The 27,250-nt window shown below is 47.7% G+C and overlaps 2 protein-coding genes across 2 annotated transcripts in view; both read left to right on the forward strand.

Annotated features, from left to right (window-relative positions):
- The first annotated feature begins 2,748 nt into the window (after positions 1–2,748).
- On the forward strand, positions 2,749–6,604 carry pnrc1 (proline-rich nuclear receptor coactivator 1). The gene is made up of 2 exons (XM_048531803.2): positions 2,749–3,611; positions 4,244–6,604. Exons 1-2 carry the CDS (start codon positions 3,168–3,170, stop codon positions 4,706–4,708), a joined length of 909 nt encoding a protein of 302 aa, XP_048387760.1. The 5' UTR covers positions 2,749–3,167; the 3' UTR covers positions 4,709–6,604.
- A 9,893-nt stretch (positions 6,605–16,497) lies between these two features.
- Positions 16,498–27,250, forward strand: part of LOC125452941 (peptidase M20 domain-containing protein 2-like) — a 28,379-nt gene continuing 17,626 nt past the window's right edge. Inside the window, exons 1-2 of the mRNA XM_048531941.2 lie at positions 16,498–17,074; positions 20,701–20,849. Of these exons, the coding sequence (XP_048387898.1) occupies positions 16,622–17,074; positions 20,701–20,849 (602 nt within the window). The 5' untranslated portion in view covers positions 16,498–16,621. The remainder of the gene's footprint in view (positions 17,075–20,700; positions 20,850–27,250) is intronic.

Raw genomic sequence — 27,250 nt, forward strand, 5'->3', positions numbered from 1 at the left:
TTATAAGGAAAAATTGAGGACAGGAAAGGAGGCATCTAAGGTTATCCTAATTGGTGTGAGAACAGTAGTTGTGACAATCTCCCTAGGAGTTGTTAATTTTTAAAAAAAAAAATCTGATTACCTCAGTCCTTTGTTCTGGTTACTTTTCCAGTATTCCAAACTGCTCCAGTTTCTTTTGCAATAACACTGAGAGGAACTACTGCCTTCAAACTCGACAATCTTCCATCTTCTAATCCCTCACAAAATTAAAACGGAATTTAAATCTCACCCACGTAATGGTCAATGATGAAAATAGCTTACAATGCAGGTCTTAACATTTATTTAACCACCTTCTGCAAACCACATGAGGTAAACTCTGCAACTAACTTTCTGAGGAAACGTTTGTGACAAACTGAAACTAGAAAAACTGATTGCACTCTATCCATCACCAGGCTGATATAGCCTGCTCTGAGTTATACTAAAATTGATGTTTAAATTAACTTGCAGTCTCAGAATGAGTTTAAAACTGAGATGAGGACAAGTTTTTATTCATTGAGACAATCATAAATCTTTGAAAGTCTGTACTTGAGAGAAGTGTGGAAAATATAAGTTATTGAAAATATTCAAGTGCAAGATCAATAGACTTGCAGCTATTAATAATAAACGAAAATGAAGACTGTGGGAAAATAATGTTGAAGTAGATCAGCCATGAGCTGCTTGAGTGATAGAGCAAGCTTCATGAAGAAAGGGATTCCTCCAGCTTTCCTTTAATTTATAATACCTTCTTTAATATGAAGTAATTGGGTTTTCCAACCTTTTAGGATTTACTGAACTGTTTCAAGCTTAGTTAATTTACATCTCTCTCAACCGAAGGAAAGTTGACATTTTCGGTCCTGACCCAAACGTCAAATTTCCTGCTCCTCTGATGCTGTCTGGCCCACTGTACTTCCCCAGCTCCACATTGTTATTTCTGACTCCAGCATCTGCAGCTCTTGCTATTTCTCTGAGCTGCACATCTCCAACTTTTCACAAAATAAGCTTACTGACAGTTTTATGATATTACCTTTCTAGATGTTAACCTCTGAAGGCAACATGCACCAACATTTTAAACAACATCAGATGTTTCAACTATAAATTGCATTTATCTCAATTTTTCCAGTTAAACTTTAATTCTTAATTGTATTCTAAAACTGAAATATATTCTAAACATGAGCTAGATATTCACTGCATAGAATAAATCAAATTGATTGAGTAGAATGTATGGGACACCAGTTCAGACTCTTAAACATATTTGATTGCTATCAAGAAATACTAGGGACGGGCAAGAAATACTGGCCAGCCAGTGACGCCCACACCACACAAATGAATAAGAAGAAATTAATTTTGCATGTGAAAAGTAATTTATTAAAATTAAGATGTTTATAGCTAGATAAATTAAGATAGACAAAACAGCCTTGCTGAACAATAATTGCCTTGTAATTTTATGATAGTTGTACTTTTTAAATTCTAGTCACAAGTAGAATCCATGTTTAAACCAAGGACTACAAACTTAAACAAAAACTAGAATATATAATTTTTAAATACATTTTAGTGTTAAGTATCTAAATAGCGTCTGCAAAAAGTTAGGATCTTATCTTCAACCCAAATTAGTGACTCAAAAAGTTTTTTTTGCTCATCTCTTGCCAATGTTTAATAAACCTGTTTGGATATGCTGTGACACACCTCGAAGGTACTTGCCTGATCCAGAAATAACTTCAACGTTAATTCCACTCGTACAATTATTTATCCAGAAATTCATTAGTGGCTGATCGCCTGTGAACGATTGGGTAGCGAGTAGGAAACAGTAATAAAATGTTCCAAAGCAGTGCAGACTAGAGAATGTCCTTACAAAGATGGTGCTTGAAGATCACTTTTAAAGGGTTAATTTCTATGATATGAAATTGCAAAACTCTTCCAAAGCATTGGTGCTCCTAGGGCTATAGATTGCGTCAGAATCAAAAGCATAAACTCATTGCCTTGGGGAGGTGGCAATGTTTAAGGCAAATTCCTGAACGCATTCGAATACCCGGGCTGAGGACGTGCTTTTCGTATAAGAAATAGAAAGCTATTGGAAGTTTTACGGAAGTACAGGGGGAAAATGGAATGAATCGTGTTTTTCTTCTGAAAATAATCATTTTATTGACTGATATTTATGTTACACAATGTCAACGTAAGGAAGTTCAGAAATCAATTAGCGTTTTAGTCAAAGAACGCTTCTTCGGTTTTAGGAAATTCGTTGCGTGTCAACGAGTACAATTTCCCGTATTCCCGGGGAATTTAGGGAAATCCCACAGCAAAAACAGTGGAAATCATCGCCACACCACGTGTCATTGAGCAAGAATTCGAATTTCGATCTGAATGGACTGACAGGTTTCAGGACGTCCGACAGCGCAGACGTCACCGCCCCAGAGACGGAAATTACCGTCACGTGATGATCATTTCACTGCCCACATACACAAAACTCAATTCCAACGGTCTTCACGGAAACAGGGAACTGTAAGCAAGTACGGCAAAACAAATAGTTAAAAAGGTTACACGTACGACTGCAAGAAATTAGACAAGCGACAGACTTATGTGCGCCTGCGCCCAACTTCAATACCCGTTGCCGCATCCGGGCTCGTCTCTCAGACCAATGACATCATGGTTGCTAAGGGCAAGAACAGGGCGGGACGGGACGGCGCGACCAAGTCTTTAGTCACGTGGCACCACCACAACGCGCTACCATTGGTGGGTACCGGTGAGTGATGACGTGTCGCGATCGCCTGCCTTCTCCATTCCCCCCCCCCGTTGTTGTCAGAAGTGTAAGACTGTTGCCTCCATGGTTCTTCGTGCTGTTTATAAGCTGGAGTCGGCCTCTTAGTCTTTGCCTGTTATTAAACCCAGCCAGCGACATATACATATATATATATATATATATATAGCTTGCGTTGGGAGGAAAGCTAGAGTCTGAGGTAGGAAGGTTTTGCGAGTGACCGAACAATCGCAGGAAGTCGCTTCAGTGGCCGCCATTTTCACTCAACTTTTAATCCGACGACGAGCTGTATTTATTATCTGGAGGTAGGCCAGTGACTCTCCTCTTTCCCCGGACCCACCCCCTCCTTTGCTTCTCAACAATTACTTTGGAAGAATTAGACGTTTTTTGGCATTGCATGGTGACCGCCTCCTTCGTTGAACGTCGCACCTCAGATGCTGAGTTCGGGATTTTAGCCAGAAGTCGTAAGCGGAGGAAGAGGCGGCGGCGGCGAGTCCCCATGCACCCGTTACCCCTACCCCGACCACCGCCAGGCCCTCCGCCCGTCAATGCAGCCTCAAAGACCGTCGTTGTGAGCCGCCACCGTCACCCGCACTCCAGCCAGCAGCAGCATCATCATCAGCAATATCCCCAACAGCATCCCGGCAAAGCTGCCGCGGTGAGTCGAGCCTGGAAGATTCGCTGCTCTTCCTCCGCCGCGCTGCTGCAGAGACACTCTCACGGGCGGCCGGTTTCCCGAGGCGGTGGGGCTGGAGGGCCCGCACCAGCCTCCGGGATCGAGAAAACGACACCAGCCAGTGGCGGCTGCTTGACCGCGGAAGAGCGCAAGAAGGAAGTAAAGGTGAGAGACAAGAAAGTTGATGCCTCTACGTGCCTGCCCTGCATCCCACTGTTTAGGAATTAATAAGGGGGGAGGTAAGTGGGAAACATTCGCCGTTCTCGGTTAGTAGTCCTAGCCTTGCCTTCAGGGCGGGAAGGGCCCTGTTTAAACGCTGCGGCCGTTCGACGGCTGTTACGCCGCGCGCCCTCCCCTTTCCCTCCTCGCCCACCCCAGCAACAAGTGGCCAATCAGCATAGTTCATCCACCGACCAATGGCGACAGAGCCAGCCGTTCCCCAGGTGACGGTTCACGAGGTTCCGGGGGGCAGGGGCAGGGTCAGTGCCGAGACTTCTCGCAAGTTGTCAAATCTCCCTCTCCGCTCCTTTTCTTCTCTTCCCCCTGTCCCACCCCCGTCCCCCATTCCTTAACTATCTTCTTGAGGTACAGCGAGAAGAATCTCTTCGTAAGATGATAGGAGTTCGATAAACGGAGCTGATCTTAATCGTTTTTGTTAGATTGTCCAGTTTCACGGATAACGGCATAAAAGAGGGAATTCCCCACTGGGGCATTCACTAAGAACGTAGAAAAACACTTATGGCTGTTAGCTCTCTCAAATTTTGCAGCCTTTCTCTTTTTTTTGTTTTCTGCCCCAGGTGACCAAATCCAACATGGGAAGATCGGATAAAGCAATAATTCCACACACACAATTCATATATAGTGTAAATAAAACAGAAGAGTATTGCCAACCTTTAAATGCCAAGAAAAGAAACAGACGTAGCCTACAGTTGAGAAAAACTTCAATAAAGAGGAATGAAAACAGCCATAATCAGAATGCTCCTTCTGTTGAACACTGCAATACTGTCAAAAAAGATGGAGAAAAACCGATTGTTTCTGCACACCACTCAAAGAATCTAAAATTACTGAAAGTTGGACTGAAGTCTGTGCTGAGCCTTCAAGGAGATCAAAACTATGCTGGGCCAAAGTTTAGTGAGCCACCATCACCCAGTGTTCTACCTAAACCGCCCAGTCATTGGGTAGGAGCACATGCTGAGTATCCTGATGAGAGTAAGGAAATAATGACTGTCCACTTAAAAACTTTACTCAAGGTTAATGTGTAATTCAAGAGTAGTTCAGGTTAACTTAAACATTGTACTAGACGAAAAAATTAAGAATGTTTCTGTCAGGATTGGACTTGTTGCAGCAGAAAGTCCTGCATTTTAGACAATTGTAACTTCCTCCTTGTGATTGTGGGATAACCGTATGCAAGTGGTGCTAGTAATGAAGTGGAATTCTGTATATTAGTGTAAACCATGTAATTATTTGTATATTTTCGTATACTCAATTTGAAAGAAAGGAATTATAATTTCATACGAGAATTTGTTGCCCTATGCCAGTTGGTGGGCAGAGTTAAATTTTTATATTTTGTATATAAATGGGAAAACTGAAGTTAAAGGCTCAAGCATTGCAAGTTATTCACTGAATGCAAAAACTAACAGCTGAAGAGTTGTGTACTCCCTTGTAAAGATGTTTGACAATCTGCAATATGTTCTTGACCGTGAAATAGACTATGGGCGAAAGATAGAATGATTCAAGCACTGCTTTTATCTGCACTACTGAAGGATACTACGTACCATCAGCAAGATGCACTTTCATCTTACTGGGTGTTTTAATATGTAATGTGAAGATTTTTTTAAAAATTTCCACCAAATTCATCTATAACGCCTTGGCTGGAGGAGGAGCATAGTTTTTGGTCTTTGGTAAACACCGTACCTCCTGGTTAACAGACAAGTTTTGTGGATCCTCTAAATGTTGATCTCTCAACAGTTGACAAACTTTTAAGCTTTTTGATAACTTCCCTCATCAATTTTCCCAATCATTGCAGCAGATTGAAATAATGAGCTGTGTGTTACATACTTGTCAGCTGATCTAAATTTCTGACACTTCCACTTTGGAAGGTGGGAAAATTCTTAGTATTTCTGATCCTGCTTTCTGATTGTATCGTTGTACTGTGGCAAGTATTGTCTGTTTCATTGTGGGTATTTTACTGGATTTCTAAGGTGACTGGATGATTGACTAAATGAACCTGCACTGAACCAAGATGCACACAGGGCCAATGAGACTTCCCTTCTAGTGAAAATTGCAATTTATAGTATAGCTAAATCATATTCTGCACAACAAGAGTGTTGACGCTTACATGTGTTTATTGGTTTTTATGTAAAAAAATTCCTGCATGCTGCCTTTCATTTCACTCTCCCAAAACCTTTTATCTTGATGATAGAGTCTGTGAACTCATGCCACTTAGTCTATTAGTTAATTGCAGTTAATATATTGCAGGTAGTGATTCATCCAGTTGTGATTTGGCTATTAAGTTCAAAAGACCCCTTAGTATGTTTGCACATGTACTCCAAATAGCTACCATTTACATTTTTGTAATTTTTGTTTTTAAATGCTAAAATCCTGTCCTTACAACCATTTTAGCTATTGGTGTATCTCCACTACAATGCAAGTTCTCGCAGCTCAGTTAGAAACAAAATATGATGATGTTTACTCTTCTCATTTGAGGAAATTTATTGATCCTGTGGTGTCATTTTGGGTGCAATGTATTGTGTGGACTACACAAATAGCTGGCTCACCAGCTTCTGTACTATAACAGATACCTGAAAAGAATGTGTCATGTAGTCAAGTGATTTATATACCTTTTTTGAAACATCTCATGTCCAGTGCTAATACATAACTGGAAATGGTAATTTTACCTAATGTTAAATGAGTAAACTCAAAAGCTGAACATTTTATCCCTGTTCAAGTCATTGGCAAATAATTAATGACTTTTTTTTTAAAAATGCGTTGTTAAATGAGAAGCTAGTATTTTCCAGAAGAAATGTTATCGTCCTTGATGTAAAGATATTTTGCTGCAACACTTGATATCTGTTCCTCTTGAACTGTTCTTATAAATTGGCAAATTTCAAAATCAAAAATAAAATTTAATTGGTCTCCCTGCTAATTGCAATTGTTTATTTTCAACAGATTCCATTCAGTGTTTTGTCTGGCAGTATCTGTTGCCTTTTTGATGGTTTCCAATAATACATGGTGTGGCTAGGCTGGATCAGAAATTGATAATCTCTTGTCGCTCACTTTGCTGGGTTTATGTAGTCTCACACTCACCTATAGGATATATAACTTTCGCACAACATTGTGCAAAAAGCGACAATTTGCTAATATACTTCATAAAATCTGACTCAGTCAAGATGTTGTTCTAAATCTGTGCTATCTCTTGAACTTTATTAGATTTCTATTAAATGCATTTATGCTATTCACCTCACATTCTGCATTCAACTGCTCTTTCACTTTTCCATAATTTGTTAGATGCATTTATGAGTATATTTGTAGCCCCTAGTTTTGGACTTCCTATGATAGTAATGTGGAAATATCAATTCTACCTACAATGTCCAATTTTTAAAACCGTTTGATTCTTAACTGCTAATTAAAAACAATCACAACATTGTGGGTCTGGAGTCAGGTAGGCCGGATTGAGTAACAATGTCAGGTTTCCTTCTCTGAAGGCCATAAATGAACCAGATGGATTTTTACAATTGACATGGTAACAGTTGCTGTTAGGCTAATTTTTAGTTCTAAACTTATTTTAATACTGAGTTACATTTCACCATCCCATGTCCCCAGAACATTAGTCTGGAGTAATGTTTTTCTAACCCAACCCCAGTGATGTTACCACTATGCCATTACCTCCCCAACTGTTTCACCATAGCTATAGATCTCCAATAGATTACTGTACTGTCCTGTTTGTTCTGTTTTCCTAGACAAAAAAAATGAATTCTGATCTGCATTTTCTGATCATTATAACCTTTTAGTTCTTGCACCGTCCTTTAAATCAGTTTTTCCATCTTCTCACCAGTGTCTTTATATTCTTTTTTGCAGATTTTTGTTTTATTCCTATGGCTGGAGAATGATTTGGGGTTTATTGAATGGACTGTCGATGCCAACCACTTCAGCTGACAGTGTTGAGTGGGAGACAAAAATTGCTGGAAAAGTTCAGCAGGTGTGGCAGCATCTGTGAAGAAAAATCAAGTTAATATTTTGTGTTGAGTGACCTTTCCTCAGAATATTTGTGAGAAAGGGTCACTCAACCTGAAACATTAACGCTCATTTCTCTCCACAGCTGCTGCTAGACCAGCTGAGCTCTTCCAGAAGTTTATCTTTTTGTTTCTGATTTACAGCATCATGCAGAATTAATGTCTACAAGCAATGGTCTGAGTTGGTTGGCCAGTTTGACCTGTTTCTCATTTTCGCCTGTGTAGTAAGTGGTTACAATCATCAGTGATTCATTCTAGGGTGGTTGAGAGTTGTCCATTGAACAATGAAGCCTGGGACTTCAGCTGGGTCAGTTGCAGGTTGTGATTGTTTGCAGATCAACTAAAAGCTGTTACCAGTGTAGTGTGTTCTGGTAGAGATTATTGTATTGCAGATGAGTTGAGTTTGCTTGAGATCATGTGTCTGTGGAGCTCTTCATTAGCTGATTAGCAGTGAACTTTTCAGAATTTTCCTTTGAAGACATCAGTAGGTTCAATGTGTGTCACCATATGCAACCTGTGTTAGCCTCAGTGTCCCAGAGACAATCCTCTTGCAGTGGAAATCTAACACATTTGTGTGGCAGCTGCACATATAGTTGGAACAGTAGTAGTCTGGCACAGTTAACCCCATTGATACCTGACTTTTAGCTTCATCTTGGCCTCTGTGTTCTGCAGCCGATAGTTTCTGGATGAGATTCTTTCTCATTTTGACCTTGTCTGTGACAGGTGTTGGTGGTAGGTCAATGTACAGTTGAGAGTTATGTCAAGGTATTTTAGTGTTGGCTTGTGAGGTGAGTGACCACTGAACTGAAGGTGAAGGGTTTATCTGGTCGTTATATTGTTCAAGTTTCTGGTTGAAACAACAGTCTTTGGTTGAAGTCTTCATTTTCTGATGTAGCCTTCCTGGCTTGGCATGCCTGCGTCAAGGTCTCAGCAGATGGGAGGAGCTGTGACTTGTTGAGCAAATAATAAGTGTCATCAACTTCAGTATACACGCAATATAATGTGTTTGCTTTTCAATTCTATTTCTCTCTCAACTTGATCCTCATCTCACTTAGAATCATAAAATTGAGGTTGGTTTGTTGCTTTGCAGATGTTTTGTTACCATGCTTGGTAACATCCTCAGGGTAGCCTCTGATGAAGCGTTGGTGTGTTTTGCTGCCTGGGTTTTAAACTCGGGTCCATTAAGATGGACTGCCTCGCTTCCAGTTTTCCTTCGTAGTGGAATGTATGTGGGGTTGAGTTCAATGTGTTTATTAATAGCATGCTTCGTGGTGTGCAATGCTTCCAGGAATTCTCGTGCTTGTTTCTGCCTAGACTGCCCCAGGATCTTGGTATTGTCCCAGTCAAAGTCATGGTTCTCCTTGTCCACGTGGATCGAGTTGAGTGAATATTGGTCATGTCTTTTCGTAGCCAGTTGGTGTTCATGTATTCTTGTTGTTAGTTTCCTTCCTGTTTATCTGATGTAGTGTTTCCCGCAGTCTCTGCAGGGGATTTTGTAGATGACTTTGGCCCTGACCATTGCAGAGTGGGTCTTTAGTTTGGATGAGCAGTTGTCATAAGGTTGATGTGGGCTTGTGTGCCATTCAAATGTAATATTTCCAAGTTTGCTGATGACATAAAAATAGGTGAAAATATGAATTGAGAAGGATGCAAAGAGCCTTGAAGAGAATTTAGGCAGGGCAATTGAATGTGAAAGAACATGGTAGGTGGAATACAATTTGGAAAAATATATAAGGTTATTCAGTTTAATAGGATAAACTGAAAATGCAGAATATTTCTTAAATGGTGTGAGATTGGGAAATGTTTATATCCAAAGGGACCTAAGTTTCCTTCTTTATAAACCATGGAAATTGAGGTGATTGTTTTTGACCAGCATGGGTGTGAGGCCAAAGGGCCTTTTTCTGGCCTATAGGTCTCCGTGGCTTCGTGAAAGGAGCCATGCAGGTGCAGCAGTCAGTTAGGACAGCAAATGGTATGTAATTGGGCTTTGAGAGAGCTAAGTCTTTTCTCTCTGGAAGGATGAGAGGTGACTTGATAGAGGTGTACAAAATGATCAGGAATAGATAGATTAGACAGCCAGAGACTTTCCTTGGGTGGAGGTAGCTTTTATGAGGGTGCATAGTTTTAAAGTGAAAGGAGATAGATATTGGGGACACGTCAGAGGTCAGTTCTTTACTCAGAGAGTGGTAGGGGCGTGGAATGCATTGCCAGAGAGGGTAGTGGAGTTGGCCTAATTAGGAGCATTTAAGTGGCTATTAGATAGGCATATGGATGATGGCATAAGGTAGCGGTAGAGGTGAGAAAGACCTTTAGGTTTAGGTAAAAGTTCAGCACAACATCGGGGGCCAAAGGGCCTGTACTGTTCTAAGCCTTGCTGCAATTGTAAAAAGCCTTGGCGAGACCACACTTGGTAGTGTGTAGTTTAGTTTTCCTGACCTAAATAAGGAAAGTCTTATCGTTGAGGGAGTGTACAGAGGCTCACCAGTGTGATCTGTGTGCCACTGGGATTTTCCTCTGAGAAGAGATTGAAGACATTAATCCCTTGTTCCCTAGAGTTTAGAAGAATGAGAAATGATCTCATGGGAGCATATACATTTATTACAGGACTGAAAAGAGTAAAAGAAGAAAGAATGCATCTCTATTTGTGGGATCTATTTCCAGGGGTTACATTCTCGGAATGAGAAGTGAACAATTTAGGACTGAGATGAGGTGTAATTTCTTTATTCAAATGCTGGCAATTTTTATTTAGGATTCTCTACCTAAGAGAACCATCAAGGCTCAGGCATTTAGCATACCCAAGACAGGGATTGATAGATTTCTATGTATTAATTATATCAAGGAATATGGAGATAATGCAGGATAATGGCATTTAAGAGAAAGACCAGCCATGATCTAGTTGAATGGCAGAGCGAGCACAAGGGTTTAAATGGCTGACACGTCTTACTTTCTATGTTTTTGTGAATGCTTTTTTGAATCATCATCAAATATCTAACCTCATTTTGCCTAAGACTCCCAAGATCATCATGCCTTGCTAATGCCGCTGAAGGTTGGCTGGTATCTATGTGTTTGTCATACAGGTTCCCATAGTTTTACCCTGTGCATTTTTAGGTGCTAATGCAGATTTTCACCTTGGAATTATAGGACTTTTAAAAAGTGATCGGCTTGAGTTTCCTTTTGTATTGCTTACAGTTCATTTATTGAATCAAAAGGATAATAACTGAATTGCTCAAGTCTGCCTATAGTTCTTACTAGGAGCTATATTTTAAAAAAAACTTGCATTTATCCTGCTCCATCCCTTCAGAAGAAAAGATGAAGAGGTATCATATTTTTCAAAAACTAAACAATTTAGCTACAGTAGAGAAATGGTTTAAAGATCCAATAATATTAGAGATTTATTTGCAATTGTTTATGGAAATATCTATGAAAATTATAGATTTCACATAATTACACACTTGCATGTAAAAACGATTTTTCTGTCATTTGTCAAATAAGTTCTGAATATTCTTACCTGTTATAGATTTTTGACAGCAGCATTAGTTTTACTTATTGCAGAAAATGCAAAAGGATAGGACTTTGTTTTTGGGTTACACTTAAAACTAAAGCCATGATTTTGTCAGGCCAGTGAAGTCTCCCTCACAGAGACCAGCCGGGAACCCTCATCGATGGCTGCCATCAGACCTTTCCTGCAATTGAGATCTGAAGTAGCAGAACTCAACAATCTGGCTGTCCCTCAAGCTGTCTGCACCTGTCCGAGGCCAAAAAATTGCAGAAGAAGACAGGCCATAGATGTGCGAAGGTTGGATTGGAGTCATGGGAGTGGAAAGTGATTTGAGGCAAGGGTAGAGGTTGGCTTTCAGATTCCCTTTTCTGATTTTGTGTTCCTTGATCAAGTGCAGAGTGCTCAACAATGAGGGCATCCTCCTCCCTTCTCCCCTTCAAATGATAGGCAGATTGCTCATAAACTGGACAAGTTTTGCAGCATGATTTTCTGATGATTGGGAGACATGATTAAATAGGGCAGTATCCATAATTCCCACTATGATGAGCTGCATAAAATCCAGCACCAAAGAGTCTTAAAGCACCGAAACAGACTCTTTGGCCCACATTGTCCATACTGACTAAATGTCCTAAACTTATCTAGTCCCATATGCCTCTAACCTTGTGGCCCATAGCCTTCTAAACTTTTCCTATTCATATATGTCTTTTAAATGTTGTAACTGTAACCTACCTGTACCACAACTACATAACTGTCTGTAGAAAACTCAGTTTTGTGAGTGGATTACACATCAGCTAACAATTTTTTTTTAATATATTGCCTAGGAGCTCAAGATAATTGCCAGGACAGTCTCACCAGAAATAAAAACAATATTCAAATAGATTCCAGTTTCATGGAAAGTTAAATGGAAGTTGTTAAGGAAATTATCATTTGACACCAAAAAGGAACAGGAGCTTTTTGGCTGCTATTTTAACATCAATAGAGATATGGGAATTCCATATGACATCTGAAGAAAGTAATAAGGCTTACATGCCAGTGGATAAAGAATAACAACAGATGAAGAAGAATGAAGGGTAAAATCATCAACATAAGATTTTGCAGATTTCCAAGAGATATGGAAAATTCTCCACGAAAACGTGATTACATTGACTTTTCTTTTGCAAATGTTAGTGAATGAAGAAAGTTATACCCACAGGCATAAATAAGATAAAGATTTAGTGATTCAGTTACTGTACTGCAAGAGAAATTAGGGATTTGTACATTGAAGGATTACAATCTGAACGAAGCAGATGTACATTGAATAAAATAAACAAAGTTGGATGATGAGTGAATCAGGTCATTTGATATGGAAAAGAAGCAGAACTGGGGTGACAGACAAAGCCATCTCCTGTTTTGAGATTATTTTCCAGTATTTCAGATGCTCAGTGCAAATTTTCTTTTACCAACTAACTTTCTTACAAATAGACTCAAACAAATCGTAAGCTGAACTCTTTAAAATCCAGAGGACACAGATTTGAAAGGAGATGACATTTATCCATGCACAACTTGATTTGATTTGGCTACTTAAAATATTAAGAAAGCAGATTCAATGTTTTGAGTCCAAAACGTTTCTCCCCATAGATGCTGCCAGAAATGCTGAGTTTTGCCAGCAATTTCTGTTTCTGTTTTTGTTTCAGATTTCCAGCATCTGCATTTTTTAAAATTCTAATGTCTCTTAATGCTTCTGTCCTTCTGCAGGAGGAAAACATGCACATTAAGTGTGAACATGTGCAAACAGTGGGGGTGGGAGGATAGTTGATGCCTGGCATTGAAGCCCCTGAAACCTTTTGAGAAGCAGGCCACTGAGCTGGCAGGACACCAAGGGAGCATGCCTGTGAGGAAGGGGAGATTGGATGTCTACAGCCACCTAGTGAGAATGCCTCCGATCTGTTGTTCCCAGTTGCATATCAAGCATCAACATGTAGGATGAGTTATTTTTCAATAACTAATTATTTATTCAGTAAGCGAGGAATTTAATTATATTCTGTTTACTTGTGGAGCACTTTCAGTAATAAGGTAATAGGTTATGGTTTTATTACTGTTTTATGGCCCAAGTTAAACATTGTTTAAGTGAAGTGACAGCATTGATAGTTTGCTAATCACAAAATGTGTAGATGCTTTTAAAGTGAGCAAGGTTTTTACTCAGTATGCAGCTCTTTGTACTTTAAAATGGTTTAGTTTTGTAATTTTGTACCATTGGTTTAAAAGAGAAATAATTAAAGTATACAGCAGGGTACATGTATGTGTTTGTGTTTCTGTTGTGTGTATTTGTATGACTTTGGAATTAGGTTTCAAAATGAATTTTCTAGTCCTGTAATTGATTTGACTGCTTTATATGTATTTATGAATGTATTATACTGCACCTTCTATGTGTATTCTGTAACTTCAATTTTAGTATACTGATCATTTCTATGTACTAATCTTTATATAGATTCTGCACAGATTTTTATTCTAGAGCAGTTAATACTCTTTTTATTTTTAATTAACTTGTCATAGGCCCCAGAGTCCAGGTGACATTGTGCATTGACAAATGGTTGTTTTAGTTGAAACAGCTTTGGATTTTCGGGAACATTACATGTATCAATTGGAACCTTTGAAGCTCTATTAAATCACGGAGAGTTGACATTACATACTCCTAGACTTGCACATAAATAGCTTCACTGTGAGAGTACTTTATCAGTAAAGATGTAAAACATTGGCATGTTCATGCAGTCAAACTGTTACAAAAGGATAATCCTACAAAGGTGATCAGCATTGTCAAAAATGAATCAGGAGACAACAGGAAGTAAAATGATTTGACTATTACTTTTTAAGAATCCAATCAGGAATTGGCTATACATTGTTTAGCCAATGTGATGTTAATGAGTTAGAGTTCAGGTCATCTCTGGTCATGTACAGTGGGTGATGGCTAACAAGGATTAATAGGTAGTATTTCTTAGTGGTTCAGTGCACAGAAAGGAAGAACAAAGACAGAAACATAGAAATACAGAGTTCAGGAGCAGAAATAGGCCATTCAGTGCTTCAAAGATAATGGGAACTGCAGATGCTGGAGAATTCCAAGATAATAAAATGTGAGGCTGGATGAATACAGCAGGCCAAGCAGCATCTCAGGAGCACAAAAGCTGACATTTCGGGCCTAGACCCTTCATCAGAGAGGGGGATGGGGAGAGGGAACTGGAATAAATAGGGAGAGAGGGGGAGGCGGACCGAAGATGGAGAGTAAAGAAGATAGGTGGAGAGAGTATCGGTGGGGAGGTAGGGAGGGGATAGGTCAGTCCAGGGAAGACGGGCAGGTCAAGGAGGTGGGATGAGGTTAGTAGGTAGATGGGGGTGCAGCTTGGGGTGGGAGGAAGGGATGGGTGAGAGGAAGAACAGGTTAGGGAGGCAGAGACAGGTTGGACTGGTTTTGGGATGCAGTAGGTGGGGGGGGAAGAGCTGGGCTGGTTGTGTGGTGCAGTGGGGGGAGGGGACAAACTGGGCTGGTTTAGGGATGCAGTTGGGGAAGGGGAGATTTTGAAACTGGTGAAGTCCACATTGATACCATTAGGCTGCAAGGTTCCCAGGCGGAATATGAGTTGCTGTTCCTGCAACCTTCGGGTGGCATCATTGTGGCACTGCAGGAGGCCCATGATGGACATGTCATCTAAAGAACGGGAGGGGGAGTGGAAATGGTTTGCGACTGGGAGGTGCAGTTGTTTGTTGCGAACCGAGCGGAGGTGTTCTGCAAAGCGGTCTCCAAGCCTCCGCTTGGTTTCCCCAATGTAGAGGCAGCCACACCGGGTACAGTGGATGCAGTATACCACATTGGCAGATGTGCAGGTGAACCTCTGCTTAATGTGGAATGTCATCTTGGGGCCTGGGATAGGGGTGAGGGAGGAGGTGTGGGGGCAAGTGTAACATTTCCTGCGGTTGCAGGGGAAGGTGCCGGGTGTGGTGGGGTTGGAGGGCAGTGTGGAGCAAACAAGGGAGTCATGGAGAGAGTGGTTTCTCCGGAAAGCAGACAGGGGTGGGGATGGAAAAATGTCTTGGGTGGTGGGGTCGGATTGTAAATGGCGGAAGTGTTGGTGGAGTGTCGCCCCACTTTCTCCCCATATCCTTTGATTTCTTTAGTCCTAAGAACTATATCTACATCTACATCTTCAGTCGACAAAAGAGAAAAAGACACCTGTACCCAGTTAATCAGTGTGGTGATCTGGTACCCCAAGTTGGTTTGACTAGAAAACAGTGTTTTTGTCAAGTATTGTTTCTTTTGCACTTGTTATGATAAACTTAATAAATGCTGTGACACTTTTGAAAATATACTAATACCTGGAGTCGGCCTTGGAACTAAAAAGGACCGGTAAACTTTTAGATTGGTTGTCTGAACTTAGTCAGTAATTATAATTGACTTAAATCTTACAAGTGGAGTTGAAGTCAACCCAAATACCTTAAAATCCAGCACCCAATCTTAAATGAAATCTTAGTGAAGAGTCACAGGGTAAGGCACTAAAAGATCTTTATGGTTATCTTTTTCAGCCCCTAAATCCCACTCCAAAGCTAGCTAGGTCCAGTAACCCTTGAGAGTTTATTTTCTAGATGAGTACGTGACATAGTCGATTCACCTTTTGGGTTCTTTTCAGGCTGTTTGGTGAAAATATCGTGTAGTTATCCCCCATAGCCTGTGACCGCTTTTCCCCTTCATCGTTTTGCCACGGACAACACCTTTGTAGCCTTTACATTGAATTAATTGTAACAAACATGGAAAGCAATCTGATTCTTTGTGGGCTTTGTTATTCCCTGTGATACAGCCCTGCAACCATGGAATTTACAGCGTTTGTAATGACTTCAACCCCATAACCTTTGCTTTCGTGTACATGGGCATCGATCACTGAAGGTAGCAGGGCAATTTGAGAGCACGATAAAGAATTGAACAAGGATATGTTGAAACAAGCAAAAATTGCTAGAGAAACTCAGGAGTCTGGCTGCACCTATGCAGCGAAAGCGACGTTAATATTTCGAGTCCAGTGAAACTTCTTCACAACCGGACTCAAAACGTTTTCACAGATGCTGCCAGGCCTGCTGCGTTTCTCCATCAATTTCGTTTGCTTCAGATCTCCAGCATCAACGGCTCTTCGTTTTATTTTAGAGGATATGCTGAAGTTATGCAATGCACCTGTTGGACCTCAGTATTCTGCGTCACACCGATGAGACGAATGTTAACGCATTGCATAGAGTGCAGAACATATTTACAAACACGATTCCAACAATGAAACATTCCAGTCTGACACAGATGGAAATGCTACACCCTGCTAGCTAGCTAGCTGCAGATTGGGGGGTAAGCAGCACTGTATGTGGCTTCGCCTCTACTGATTCGGTTGTTGATTGGAGGAGAGGCTGGGCTGTGCAGCCGTTTGATTGGCGTGGCGGAAATGCTGTCCGGGCAAGGGGGAGGTTGGAAGAGCCTTCAGGCGGAGGAGGCATATACTGCTACGATGGGCTCGGGGCAGCACGATTTGTCCCAACTGAAGGAGTTGTTGTGTCGGGCTGTGGATGATGCTGCCGACGACGACCTCTCCGCACTGAGCCACCAAATCTGGCGGGAGCCTGAGCTGGCCTACCAGGAGAGGCGGGCTCACGACGCTCTCTGCAACTTCTTCACGGCCGCCGGCGGCTGGGAGGTGAAGCCTCACTACCACCTGGACACGGCCTTCAGGGCGGACTGGGGTCCGCCGGGAGGCCTCGTCGTCGGTTTCTTGTGCGAGTACGACGCCCTGCCCGAGATTGGTCACGCCTGTGGACACAACCTGATCGCCGAGGTCGGTACTGCTGCTTCCCTGGGACTGAAGGCTGCTCTGGAGACGGTGCCTGACCTGAAAGTTAAGGTGATTTGAAGAATGTGATTCACTTTTTTAGTTTGTTTAAATAAATTTGACAGTAAAACGATGCGTTTGCAGTGTGCCTTTTTTTTAAAAAAATCAAAACTACGCTGAAAACCTGAAATAAAACAGCAAAATTCTGCGTCATCTTTTCCTCTATTAACGAAATGACCTTTGCTGTGTCGGAGGCTAAACTACTTCTGGTGTTATTTTGGGGGGAACCTACCTCTTATTTACGCTTTGTGCGATTAAAGCGGCAGTAATGCTAAATGCAATGTGTTGCATTTTGACGTTTGTTTTCTGACATGATGAATCGCAGCAGTTGGTTGAGTACGTATTACACCCCGGCCAACAGCACCTGACATGTAAATATATTTGACCTGTGGCTTAGGTCAGCAGTTTGATACATCGGATTTCAAGTCACAGTTTCCTGGACTAGTGCTGCCAGCGTGACCTTATTTCCTGATGCTGAAAAATCAAAACAGCAAGGGAAGCAGTGTACTAATGCTTGAAGTTGACACTTTAAAGTGTAGATCAGGTCATAATCTGACAGATATGTAGTACTTCAGAAGTGTAGATTGAGATTATATGAACTCATGTAAGTCTCACTGTAGCGCTCAGTTTTTCAAACAAGTCTGCCTCACTTCTAATCCTCCCTCTCCGATATACATACGTAATGTGATCGGCCCTCGTCTACCAACTTTGGCCATGGGCTGTTGGAGCAACCATTTCTCTGCTATCTAAGACATTGTTTTGAATGTTAAACTCTTCAACTCAGTCCTGAATTGCCTATCCTGTATCCTTAGACTGTGACCCTCAGTTTTGGACTTCTCAGTTATCAGGAACATCCTTCCCGCATTCAATTTGTCTAGCCCTGTTGGAATATTAAAAGTTTCTATGAGATCCCAGTCTCATTATTACCTTCTCCACTTGGATACCATTCCTAATCTGGTTCATTTGGAGGCCGTTTCCTTGGTACAACTGCATTCTGCCCTAGTATTGATACCAGTGGCCTACGAAAAGAAGCTCCTGTTTCCCACAGCAGACCTTTAGTTGCCCTGATCTGTCTGACTTCATACCAGTTTACATATGGGTCAAACAACAATTAAATGTTGATCACAGTTGAGCCCTGCTTTATAATTTAGCATCCATATTCCACACATCATCCAAAGGATTTTTTCCTTGATCTTACCTACGTAATTTGTTCCAAAAAAAAACCATCATTTTCATTCTGCAACTCTAAATATCAAAGCACCTTGCAGAGTTTGGGCACCAGTGCAAGTGTTAATGACCCCTGTAAAAAAAAAAGTCTTGTGAAATAATCCTGTTAGCTCATATTTAATAAATGGCTTATAAAGAATATATGTGTGTGTTGCTATCTGTAAATTTTTGGCCTGATTGTTGCAATATACAACTTGTATTCATTTTCTTTTAACCAATCTATCCAGAAAGCTTGGTATTTTGCCACCTGGTTGTCATTTTATTTGAATTATCATGTACCGTGAGCATTTCTATTGGAGCAAGCTGAAAGCTATAGCTACCTTTTGAAGCACTGTTCTACAATGACTAACTTCCGTTGAAAAACTTTTCAGTTTGGGACTGGGAGTTATTGAGTCTGCAGATTTTTAAACAGCAGATCGACCATCACTGAAGTGATGACATGTGGTTCCCACTGAGCTCATTAAAATGGATAAGGTGTATAAACATATGAAATAGGTGCAGACGTTGACCATTTGGGCCCTTGAATCTGATCTGTCATTTGATAAGATCATAGCTGATTTGTTTGTGTTTCAATTTCTATATCCCCATCTATACCTGTTAGCCCTTGATCACCCCACCTATGAAGAATCTATCTACCTCTGTCTTAAAAACATTCAATGACCCCCACCTCCATTGTTTTCTGAGGCAGTGTTTCAAAGTACACTGCCCTCTCAAGAAATATTCAATTCCATCCTGAAAGAGTGACTTCTAATTTTGAAACAGTGTCCCCTATTTATGGACTGACAGATACGAGGAAAACACCCTTCCCTTGACCAATTTGTCAAGGATCTTATAAACTTCAATCAAGTCACTGCTAACCCTCTAAATCCTAGTGGAAACAGGCTAAGCCTGTCCAACCTATAGACAGCGAATAAGAGTCCACTCAGTTTACTGGATTGACAGGTGCACTTTCTCTGAAATTTCTCCAATGCATCTGCATTCTTCTTTACAAAAATACACACAGTATTCAGAATGCTGTCTTACCAGTGCCTTGTATAACTGAAGCATAATATCCTTAGTTTTACATTCAATTTCTCTTGTCGTAAACGATGGCATTCCATTGCCCAGTACCCTTCCTGATTGCATGCTGTGTCTGCATAGTACCATTTTGTGACTCATGGGCCAGAACATCTAACTCCTTCTGCACCTTGGAATTCTACAGTTGTTTGATATTGTGTTAATGTTTTCTCCCTGCCAATGTTTTATCACATTACTCTCCACCAGCCAAATCTTTGATCACTCTTCCAGCCTATCCGTATCCAACTGAAACTTCCTATACCATTATTATGTAATGTGGTCTAAAGGAAATCCTGGCACCAAAGGAATCGGGGAATGAGTGATTAAGGGTTACCTGGGTGTGAGTTGTTTGTATAAATATGGAGAGCTATTAATCGATGGGGTGTTAAGGTTTCTAGAGTGCAGTTTATTGAAATAAATCTCTCACTGACAGTGTGAGCTTCCTTTATTTATTAATGGGATGAGGACATCACTGGCCAGGTAGCATTGATTGTCCATCCCTAATTGCCCAGAGGCGGTTCAGAGTCAACCACATTGCTGTAGGTCTGGAGTCACATGTAGGCCAGACAAGGTAAGGATGGCAGTTTTCTTCTCTAAAGGACATGAGTGAACCAGATGGGTTTTTCCTGACAATTGACAATGGATTCATGGTCATCATTGAATTCTTAATTCTAGATATTTTATTGAATTCAAATTCCACCATCTGCCATGATGGTATAAAAACTCAGGTCCCCAGAATATGATCAGGGTCTGATTTAACATTCCAGCAATAATACCACTAGGCCATTGCCTCCCCTAAATATTTTGATTAAAAAAACACTTAATGCCTAGCCAGTAAGCACTTGAGTTCTTATTTTCTGCAGTAACCTTTGATGTAGAACCTTCTCAAATGCTTTCTGGAAATCCAAGTGTAGTACATTGACTATGGTTCCCCTTTGTTCACAGCTAGTGTTATTCATTCAATAAATTGGTTCAATTTTTTTGCATATAATGTTTTAGGTTGCCAGTTATGTAGAGTCATGCCATTTTACAGTCAATGTTTTTTTACTGATGAAGGGTCTAGGCCCAAAACATCAGCTTTTCTGCTCCTGAGATGCTGCTTGGCCTGCTGTGTTCATCCAGCTCTACAATTTGTTATCTTGGATTCTCCAGCATCTGCAGTTCCTGTTATCTGTGATACAGGATATAATGTGTAGTTTATCTTATTTTGCCAATTTATACTTGCACAATGTTTCATGTGCTGTTTTACTAGCCTCAAGGTGATTTCATATTTTCACCAGATTGTGTGAAAAACTATGCATTTCATTGTTTCCATACCCTTCCCTCATCTCTTCAATCCCGTCATCCTAATTTAGGTTTCAGTGATTGGTACCCCAGCTGAAGAAGATGGTGGAGGAAAAATTGATCTCATTGAAGTGGGTGTATTTAATGATCTGGATATGGTACTCATGGCCCACCCTTGGCAAGAAGATGCTTCTTACCTGCCAGCTGTGGCGTTGAGTGAGTAAGTCACATAGTGGTTGATTATTCTTTTTGGATCTTCCTGAAAGGGTTTGCATAAATTATCAATACATTAATTGTTATTGTTGTAGTTTTTTTTTTAAGTTAAAAGTGGGTGGTGGTGGGGGGTGGGGTGGGGTGGTGGTTGGGGGGTGGGGTGGTGGTTGGGTGGTGGGGTGGGGTGGTGGTTGAGGGGTGGGGTGGGGTGGTGGTGGGGTGGGGTGGTGGTTGGGGGGTGGGGTGGTGGTTGGGGGGTGGGGTGATGGTTGGGTGGTGGGGTGGGGTGGGGTGGTGGTTGGGTGGTGGGGTGGGGTGGTGGGGTGGGGTGGTGGTTGGGGGTGGGGTGGGGTGGTGGTTGGGGGTGGGGTGGGGTGGTGGTTGGGGGTGGGGTGGGGTGGTGGTTGGGGGGTGGGGTGGTGGTTGGGTGGTGGGGTGGTGGTTGAGGGGTGGGGTGGGGTGGTGGTGGGGTGGGGTGGTGGTTGGGTGGTGGGGTGGGGTGGTGGTTGGTGGTGGGGTGGGGTGGTGGGGTGGGGTGGTGGTTGGTGGTGGGGTGGGGTGGTGGGGTGGGGTGGTGGTTGGGGGTGGGGTGGGGTGGTGGTTGGGTGTGGGGTGGGGTGGTGGTGGGGTGGGGTGGGGGGTGGGGTGGTGGTTGGGTGTGGGGTGGGGTGGTGGTTGGGTGTGGGGTGGGGTGGTGGTTGGGTGTGGTGGTGGTTGGGTGTGGGGTGGGGTGGTGGTTGGGTGTGGTGGTGGTTGGGTGTGGGGTGGGGTGGTGGTTGGGTGTGGGGTGGGGTGGTGGTTGGGTGTGGTGGTGGTTGGGTGTGGGGTGGGGTGGTGGTTGGGTGTGGTGGTGGTTGGGTGTGGGGTGGGGTGGTGGTTGGGTGTGGTGGTGGTTGGGTGTGGGGTGGGGTGGTGGTTGGGTGTGGTGGTGGTTGGGTGTGGGGTGGGGTGGTGGTTGGGTGTGGTGGTGGTTGGGTGTGGGGTGGGGTCGTGGTTGGGTGTGGTGGTGGTTGGGTGGTGGGGTGGGGTGGTGGTTGGGTGTGGTGGTGGGGTGGGGTGGTGGTTGGGTGTGGGTGTGGGGTGAGGTGGTGGTGGGGTGGGGTGGTGGTTGGGTGAGGGGTGGGGTGGTGGTTGGGTGGGGTGGTGGTTGGGGGTGGTGGTTGGATGTGGGGTGGGGTGGTGGTTGGGTGGGGTGGTGGTTGGGTGGGGTGGTGGTTGGGTGGGGGGTGGGGTGGTGGTTGGGTGGGGGGTGGGGTGGTGGTTGGGTGTGGGTTGGGGTGGTGGTTGGGTGGGGTGGTGGTTGGGTGGGGGGGGGTGGGGTGGTGGTTGGGTGGGGTGGTGGTTGGGTGGGGGGGTGGGGTGGTGGTTGGGTGGGGTGGTGGTTGGGTGGGGGGGGTGGGGTGGTGGTTGGGGGGGGTGGGGTGGTGGTTGGGTGCGGGGTGGGGTGGTGGTTGGGTGCGGGGTAGGGTGGTGGTTGGGTGTGGTGGTGGTTGGGTGTGGGGGTGGGGTGGGGTGGTGGTTGGGGGTGGGGTGGGGTGGTGGTTGGGGGTGGGGTGGGGTGGTGGTTGGGTGTGGGGGGGATGGTGGTTGGGTGTGGGGGGGGATGGTGGTTGGGTGTGGGGGGGGATGGTGGTTGGGTGTGGGGTGGGGTGGGGTGGTGGTGGTTGGGTGGTGGGGTGGGGTGGTGGTTGGGTGTGGGGTGGTGGTTGGGGGTGGGGTGGTGGTTGGGTGGGGGGGTGGGGTGGTGGTGTTGGGGGGGTGGGGTGGGGTGGTGGTTGGGGGTGGGGTGGTGGTTGGGTGGTGGGGTGGGGTGGTGGTTGAGGGGTGGGGTGGTGGTTGAGGGGTGGGGTGGTGGTTGAGGGGGGGGGTGGGGTGGTGGTGGGGTGGGGTGGTGGTTGGGTGGTGGGGGTGGGGTGGTGGTTTGTGGTGGGGTGGGTGGTGGTTGGTGGGGGTGGGTGGTGGTTGGTGGGGGTGGGTGGTGGTTGGTGGGGTGGGGTGGTGGTTGGGGGTGGGGTGGGGTGGTGGTTGGGGGTGGGGTGGGGTGGTGGTTGGGTGGTGGGGTGGGGTGGTGGTTGGGGGTGGGGTGGGGAGGTGGTTGGGTGTGGGGTGGGGTGGTGGTGGGGTGGGGTGGTGGTTGGGTGTGGAGTGGGGTGGTGGTTGGGTGTGGTGGTGGTTGGGTGTGGGGTGGGGTGGTGGTTGGGTGTGGAGTGGGGTGGTGGTTGGGTGGGGTGGTGGTTGGGTGTGGGGTGAGGTGGTGGTTGGGTGTGGTGGTGGTTGGGTGTGGGGTGGGGTGGTGGTTGGGTGGGGTGGTGGTTGGGTGTGGAGTGGGGTGGTGGTTGGGTGGGGTGGTGGTTGGGTGTGGAGTGGGGTGGTGGTTGGGTGTGGTGGTGGTTGGGTGTGGAGTGGGGTGGTGGTTGGGTGGGGTGGTGGTTGGGTGTGGAGTGGGGTGGTGGTTGGGTGTGGTGGTGGTTGGGTGTGGAGTGGGGTGGTGGTTGGGTGTGGTGGTGGGGTGGTGGTTGGGTGTGGTGGTGGTTGGGTGTGGGGTGGGGTGGTGGTTGGGTGTGGTGGTGGTTGGGTGTGGGGTGGGGTGGTGGTTGGGTGTGGTGGTGGTTGGGTGTGGGGTGGGGTGGTGGTTGGGTGTGGTGGTGGTTGGGTGGGGGGGTGGGGTGGGGTGGTGGTTGGGTGTGGTGGTTGGGTGGGGTGGGGTGGGTGTGGGGTGAGGTGGTGGTGGGGTGGGGTGGTTGGGTGTGGGTGTGGGGTGAGGTGGTGGTGGGGTGGGGTGGTTGGGTGTGGGTGTGGGGTGAGGTGGTGGTGGGGTGGGGTGGTGGTTGGGTGTGGGGTGGGGTGTTGGTTGGGTGGGGTGGTGTTTGGGTGGGGTGGTGGTTGGGTGGGGGGTGGGGTGGTGGTTGGGTGTGGGGTGGGGTGGTGGTTGGGTGGGGTGGTGGTTGGGTGGGGTGGTGGTTGGGTGTGGGGTGGGGTGGTGTTTGGGTGGGGTGGTGGTTGGGTGGGGGGGGTGGGGTGGTGGTTGGGTGGGGGGGTGGGGTGGTGGTTGAGTGGGGGGGGTGGGGTGGTGGTTGGGTGGGGGGGGTGGGGTGGTGGGTGGGGGGGTGGGGTGGTGGTTGATTGGGGGGGGTGGGGTGGTGGTTGGGTGGGGGGTGGGGTGGTGGTTGGGTGGGGGGTGGGGTGGTGGTTGGGTGGGGGGTGGGGTGGTGGTTGGGTGGGGGGTAGGGTGGTGGTTGGGTGTGGGGTGGGGTGGTGGTTGGGTGTGGGGGGGGATGGTGGTTGGGTGTGGGGTGGGGTGGGGTGGTGGTGGTTGGGTGGTGGGGTGGGGTGGTGGTTGGGGGTGGGGTGGTGGTGGTTGGGTGGGGTGGTGGTTGGGTGTGGGGGTGGGGTGGTGGTTGGGGGTGGGGTGGGGTGGTGGTTGGGTGTGGGGTGGGGTGGTGGTTGGGTGTGGGGGGGGATGGTGGTTGGGTGTGGGGTGGGGTGGGGTGGTGGTGGTTGGGTGGTGGGGTGGGGTGGTGGTTGGGGGTGGGGTGGTGGTGGTGGGGTGGGGTGGTGTTTGGGTGGTGGGGTGGGGTGGTGGTTGGGTGTGGGTTGGTGGTTGGGGGTGGGGTGGGGTGGTGGTTGGGTGTGGGGTGGTGGTTGGGGGTGGGGTGGGGTGGTGGTTGGGTGTGGGGTGGTGGTTGAGTGGGGGGGGTGGGGTGGTGGTTGGGTGGGGGGTGGGGTGGTGGTTGGGTGGGGGGTGGGGTGGTGGTTGGGTGTGGTGGTGTTGGGGGGGTGGTGGGGTGGCGTGGTGGGTGAGGGGGTGGTGGGGTGGGGGGGGGTGGTGGGGTGGGGGGGTGGGGTGGTGGTGTTGTGGTGGGTGGGGGGGTGGGGTGGTGGTGTTGGGGGGGGTGGGGTGGTGGTTGGGTGGGGGGGAGGGGTGGGGTGGTGGTGGGGTGGGGTGGTGGTTGGGTGTGGTGGTGGTTGGGTGTGGGGTGGTGGTTGGGTGTGGTGGTGGTTGGGTGGGGGGGTGGGGTGGTGGTGTTGGGGGGGTGGTTGGGTGGTGGCGGTGGGGTGGTGGTGTTGGGGGGGTGGTTGGGTGGTGGGGTGGTGGTTGGGGATGGGTTGGTGGTTGGGTGTGGGGTGGGGTGGTGGTGGTGGGGTGGGGTGGTGGTTGGGGGGTGGGGTGGTGGTTGGGTGGTGGGGTGGGGTGGTGGTTGGGGGTGGGGTGGTTGTTGGGTGTGGGGTGGGGTGGTGGTTGGGGGTGGGGTGGTTGTTGGGTGTGGGGTGGGGTGGTGGGGTGGGGGTGGGTTGGTGGTTGGGTGTGGGGTGGGGTGGTGGTGTTGGGTGGTGGTTGGGGGTGGCGTGGTGGTTGGGTGGTGGGGTGAGGTGGTGGTTGGGGGTGGGTTGGTGGTTGGGTGTGGGGTGGGGTGGTGGTGTTGGTGGGGGGTGGGGTGTGGTGGTGGTTGGGTGGGGGGGTGGGGTGGTGGTGGGTGGGGGGGTGGGGTGGTGGTGGTTGGGGGGCGTGGGGTGGTTTGGTGTTTGGGGGGGTGGGGTGTGTTGGTGTTTGGGGGGGTGGGGTGGGTTGGTGGTTGGGGGGATGGGGTAGTGGTTGGGTGGGTTGGTTGTTGGGGGGGTGGGGTGGTGGTTGGGCGGGGGGGTGGGGTTGTGGTTGGGCGGGGGGGTGGGGTTGTGGTTGGGGGGGTGGGGTGGTGGTTGGGCGGGGGGGTGGTGGGTGGGGCGGGTGGGGGTCGGGGGTGGCGGGGCGGTGGGTGGGGGTCGGGGGGGCGGATGGGTGTCGGGGGGGTGCGGGGCAGGTGGGGGTGGGGTGGGGCGGGTGGGGGTCGGGGGTGTGGTGGGGGGGTGGGGCGGGTGGTGGTGGGGGTCGGAGGTGGTGGTGGGGTGGTGGGGGGTTCGGGGTTGTGGTGGGGGTTGGGGCGGGGGGGTGGAGGGGGGTGGGGCGGGCGGGGGTCGGGGGGGGTGGGGCGGGCGGGGGTCGGGGGGGTGGTGGTGGGGGGCGGGGCGTGTTGGGGGTCGGTTGGGGGGGTGGGGCGGGTGGTGGTGGGGGTTGGGGTGGTGGTTGGGGGTGGGGTGGTGGTTGGGTGTGGGGTGGGGTGGTGGTTGGGTGTGGGGTGGGGTGGTGGTTGGGTGTGGTGTGGGGTGGTGGTTGGGTGTGGGGTGAGGTGGGGTGGTGGTTGGGGGTGGGGTGAAGTGGGGTGGTGGTTGGGGGTGGGGTGGTGGTTGGGTGTGGGGTGGGGTGGTGGTTGGGTGTGGGGTGGGGTGGTGGTTGGGTGTGGGGTGGGGTGGGGTGGTGGTTGGGTGTGGGGTGGGGTGGGGTGGTGGGGTGGGGTGGTGGTTGGGTGTGGTGGTGGTTGGGTGGGGGGGGTGGTGTGGTGGTGTGGGGGGGGGTGGTGTGGGGGGGGTGGGGTGGTGGTGTTGGGGGCGTGGGGTGGTGGTTGGGTGGTGGGGTGGGGTGTTGGTTGGGGGTGGGGTGGGGTGGTGGTTGGGTGTGGGGTGGAGTGGGGTGGTGGTGGTGGGGTGGGGTGGTGGTTGGGTGGTGGGTGGGGTGTTGGTTGGGGGTGGGGTGGGGTGGTGGTTGGGTGTGGGGTGGAGTGGGGTGGTGGTGGTGGGGTGGGGTGGTGGTTGGGTGGTGGGTGGGGTGGTGGTTGGGTGTGGGGTGGTGGTTGGGTGGGGGGGGTGGTGTGGTGGTGTTGGGGGGGGTGGGGTGGTGGTTGGGTGGGGGGGTGGGGTGGTGGTTGGGTGGGGGGGTGGGGTGGTGGTTGGGTGGGGGGTTGGGGTTGTGTGGTGGTTGGGTGGTGGGGTGGGGTGATGGTTGGGGGTGTGGTGGTGGTTGGGTGTGGGGTGTGGTGGTGGTTGGGTGTGGGGTGGGGTGGTGGTGTTGGGGGGGGTGGGGTGGTGGTTGGGTGTGGGGTGGGGTGGTGGTGTTGGGGGGGGTGGGGTGGTGGTTGGGTGTGGGGTGGTGGTTGGGTGGGGGGGGTGGTGTGGTGGTGTTGGGGGGGGTGGGGTGGTGGTTGGGTGGGGGGGTGGGGTGGTGGTTGGGTGGGGGGTTGGGGTTGTGTGGTGGTTGGGTGGTGGGGTGGGGTGATGGTTGGGGGTGTGGTGGTGGTTGGGTGTGGGGTGTGGTGGTGGTTGGGTGTGGGGTGGGGTGGTGGTGGTGGGGTGGGGTGGTGGTTGGGGTGGTGGTTGGGGGTGGGGTGGTGGTGGTGGGGTGGGGTGTGGTGGTGGTTGGATGGGGGGGTGGGGTGGTGGTGGTTGGGGGGGTGGGGTGGTGGTTGTGGGGTGTGGGGTGGTGGTTGGGGGGTGGGGTGGGGTGGTGGTTGGGGTGGTGGGGTGGTGGTTGGGTGGGTTGGTGGTTGGGGGGGTGGGGTGGAGGTTGGGCGGGGGGTGGGGGGTGGGTGGGGGTCA

This window comes from Stegostoma tigrinum, chromosome 4 (assembly GCF_030684315.1).
Source record: "Stegostoma tigrinum isolate sSteTig4 chromosome 4, sSteTig4.hap1, whole genome shotgun sequence".
Lineage (NCBI taxonomy): Eukaryota > Metazoa > Chordata > Chondrichthyes > Orectolobiformes > Stegostomatidae > Stegostoma > Stegostoma tigrinum.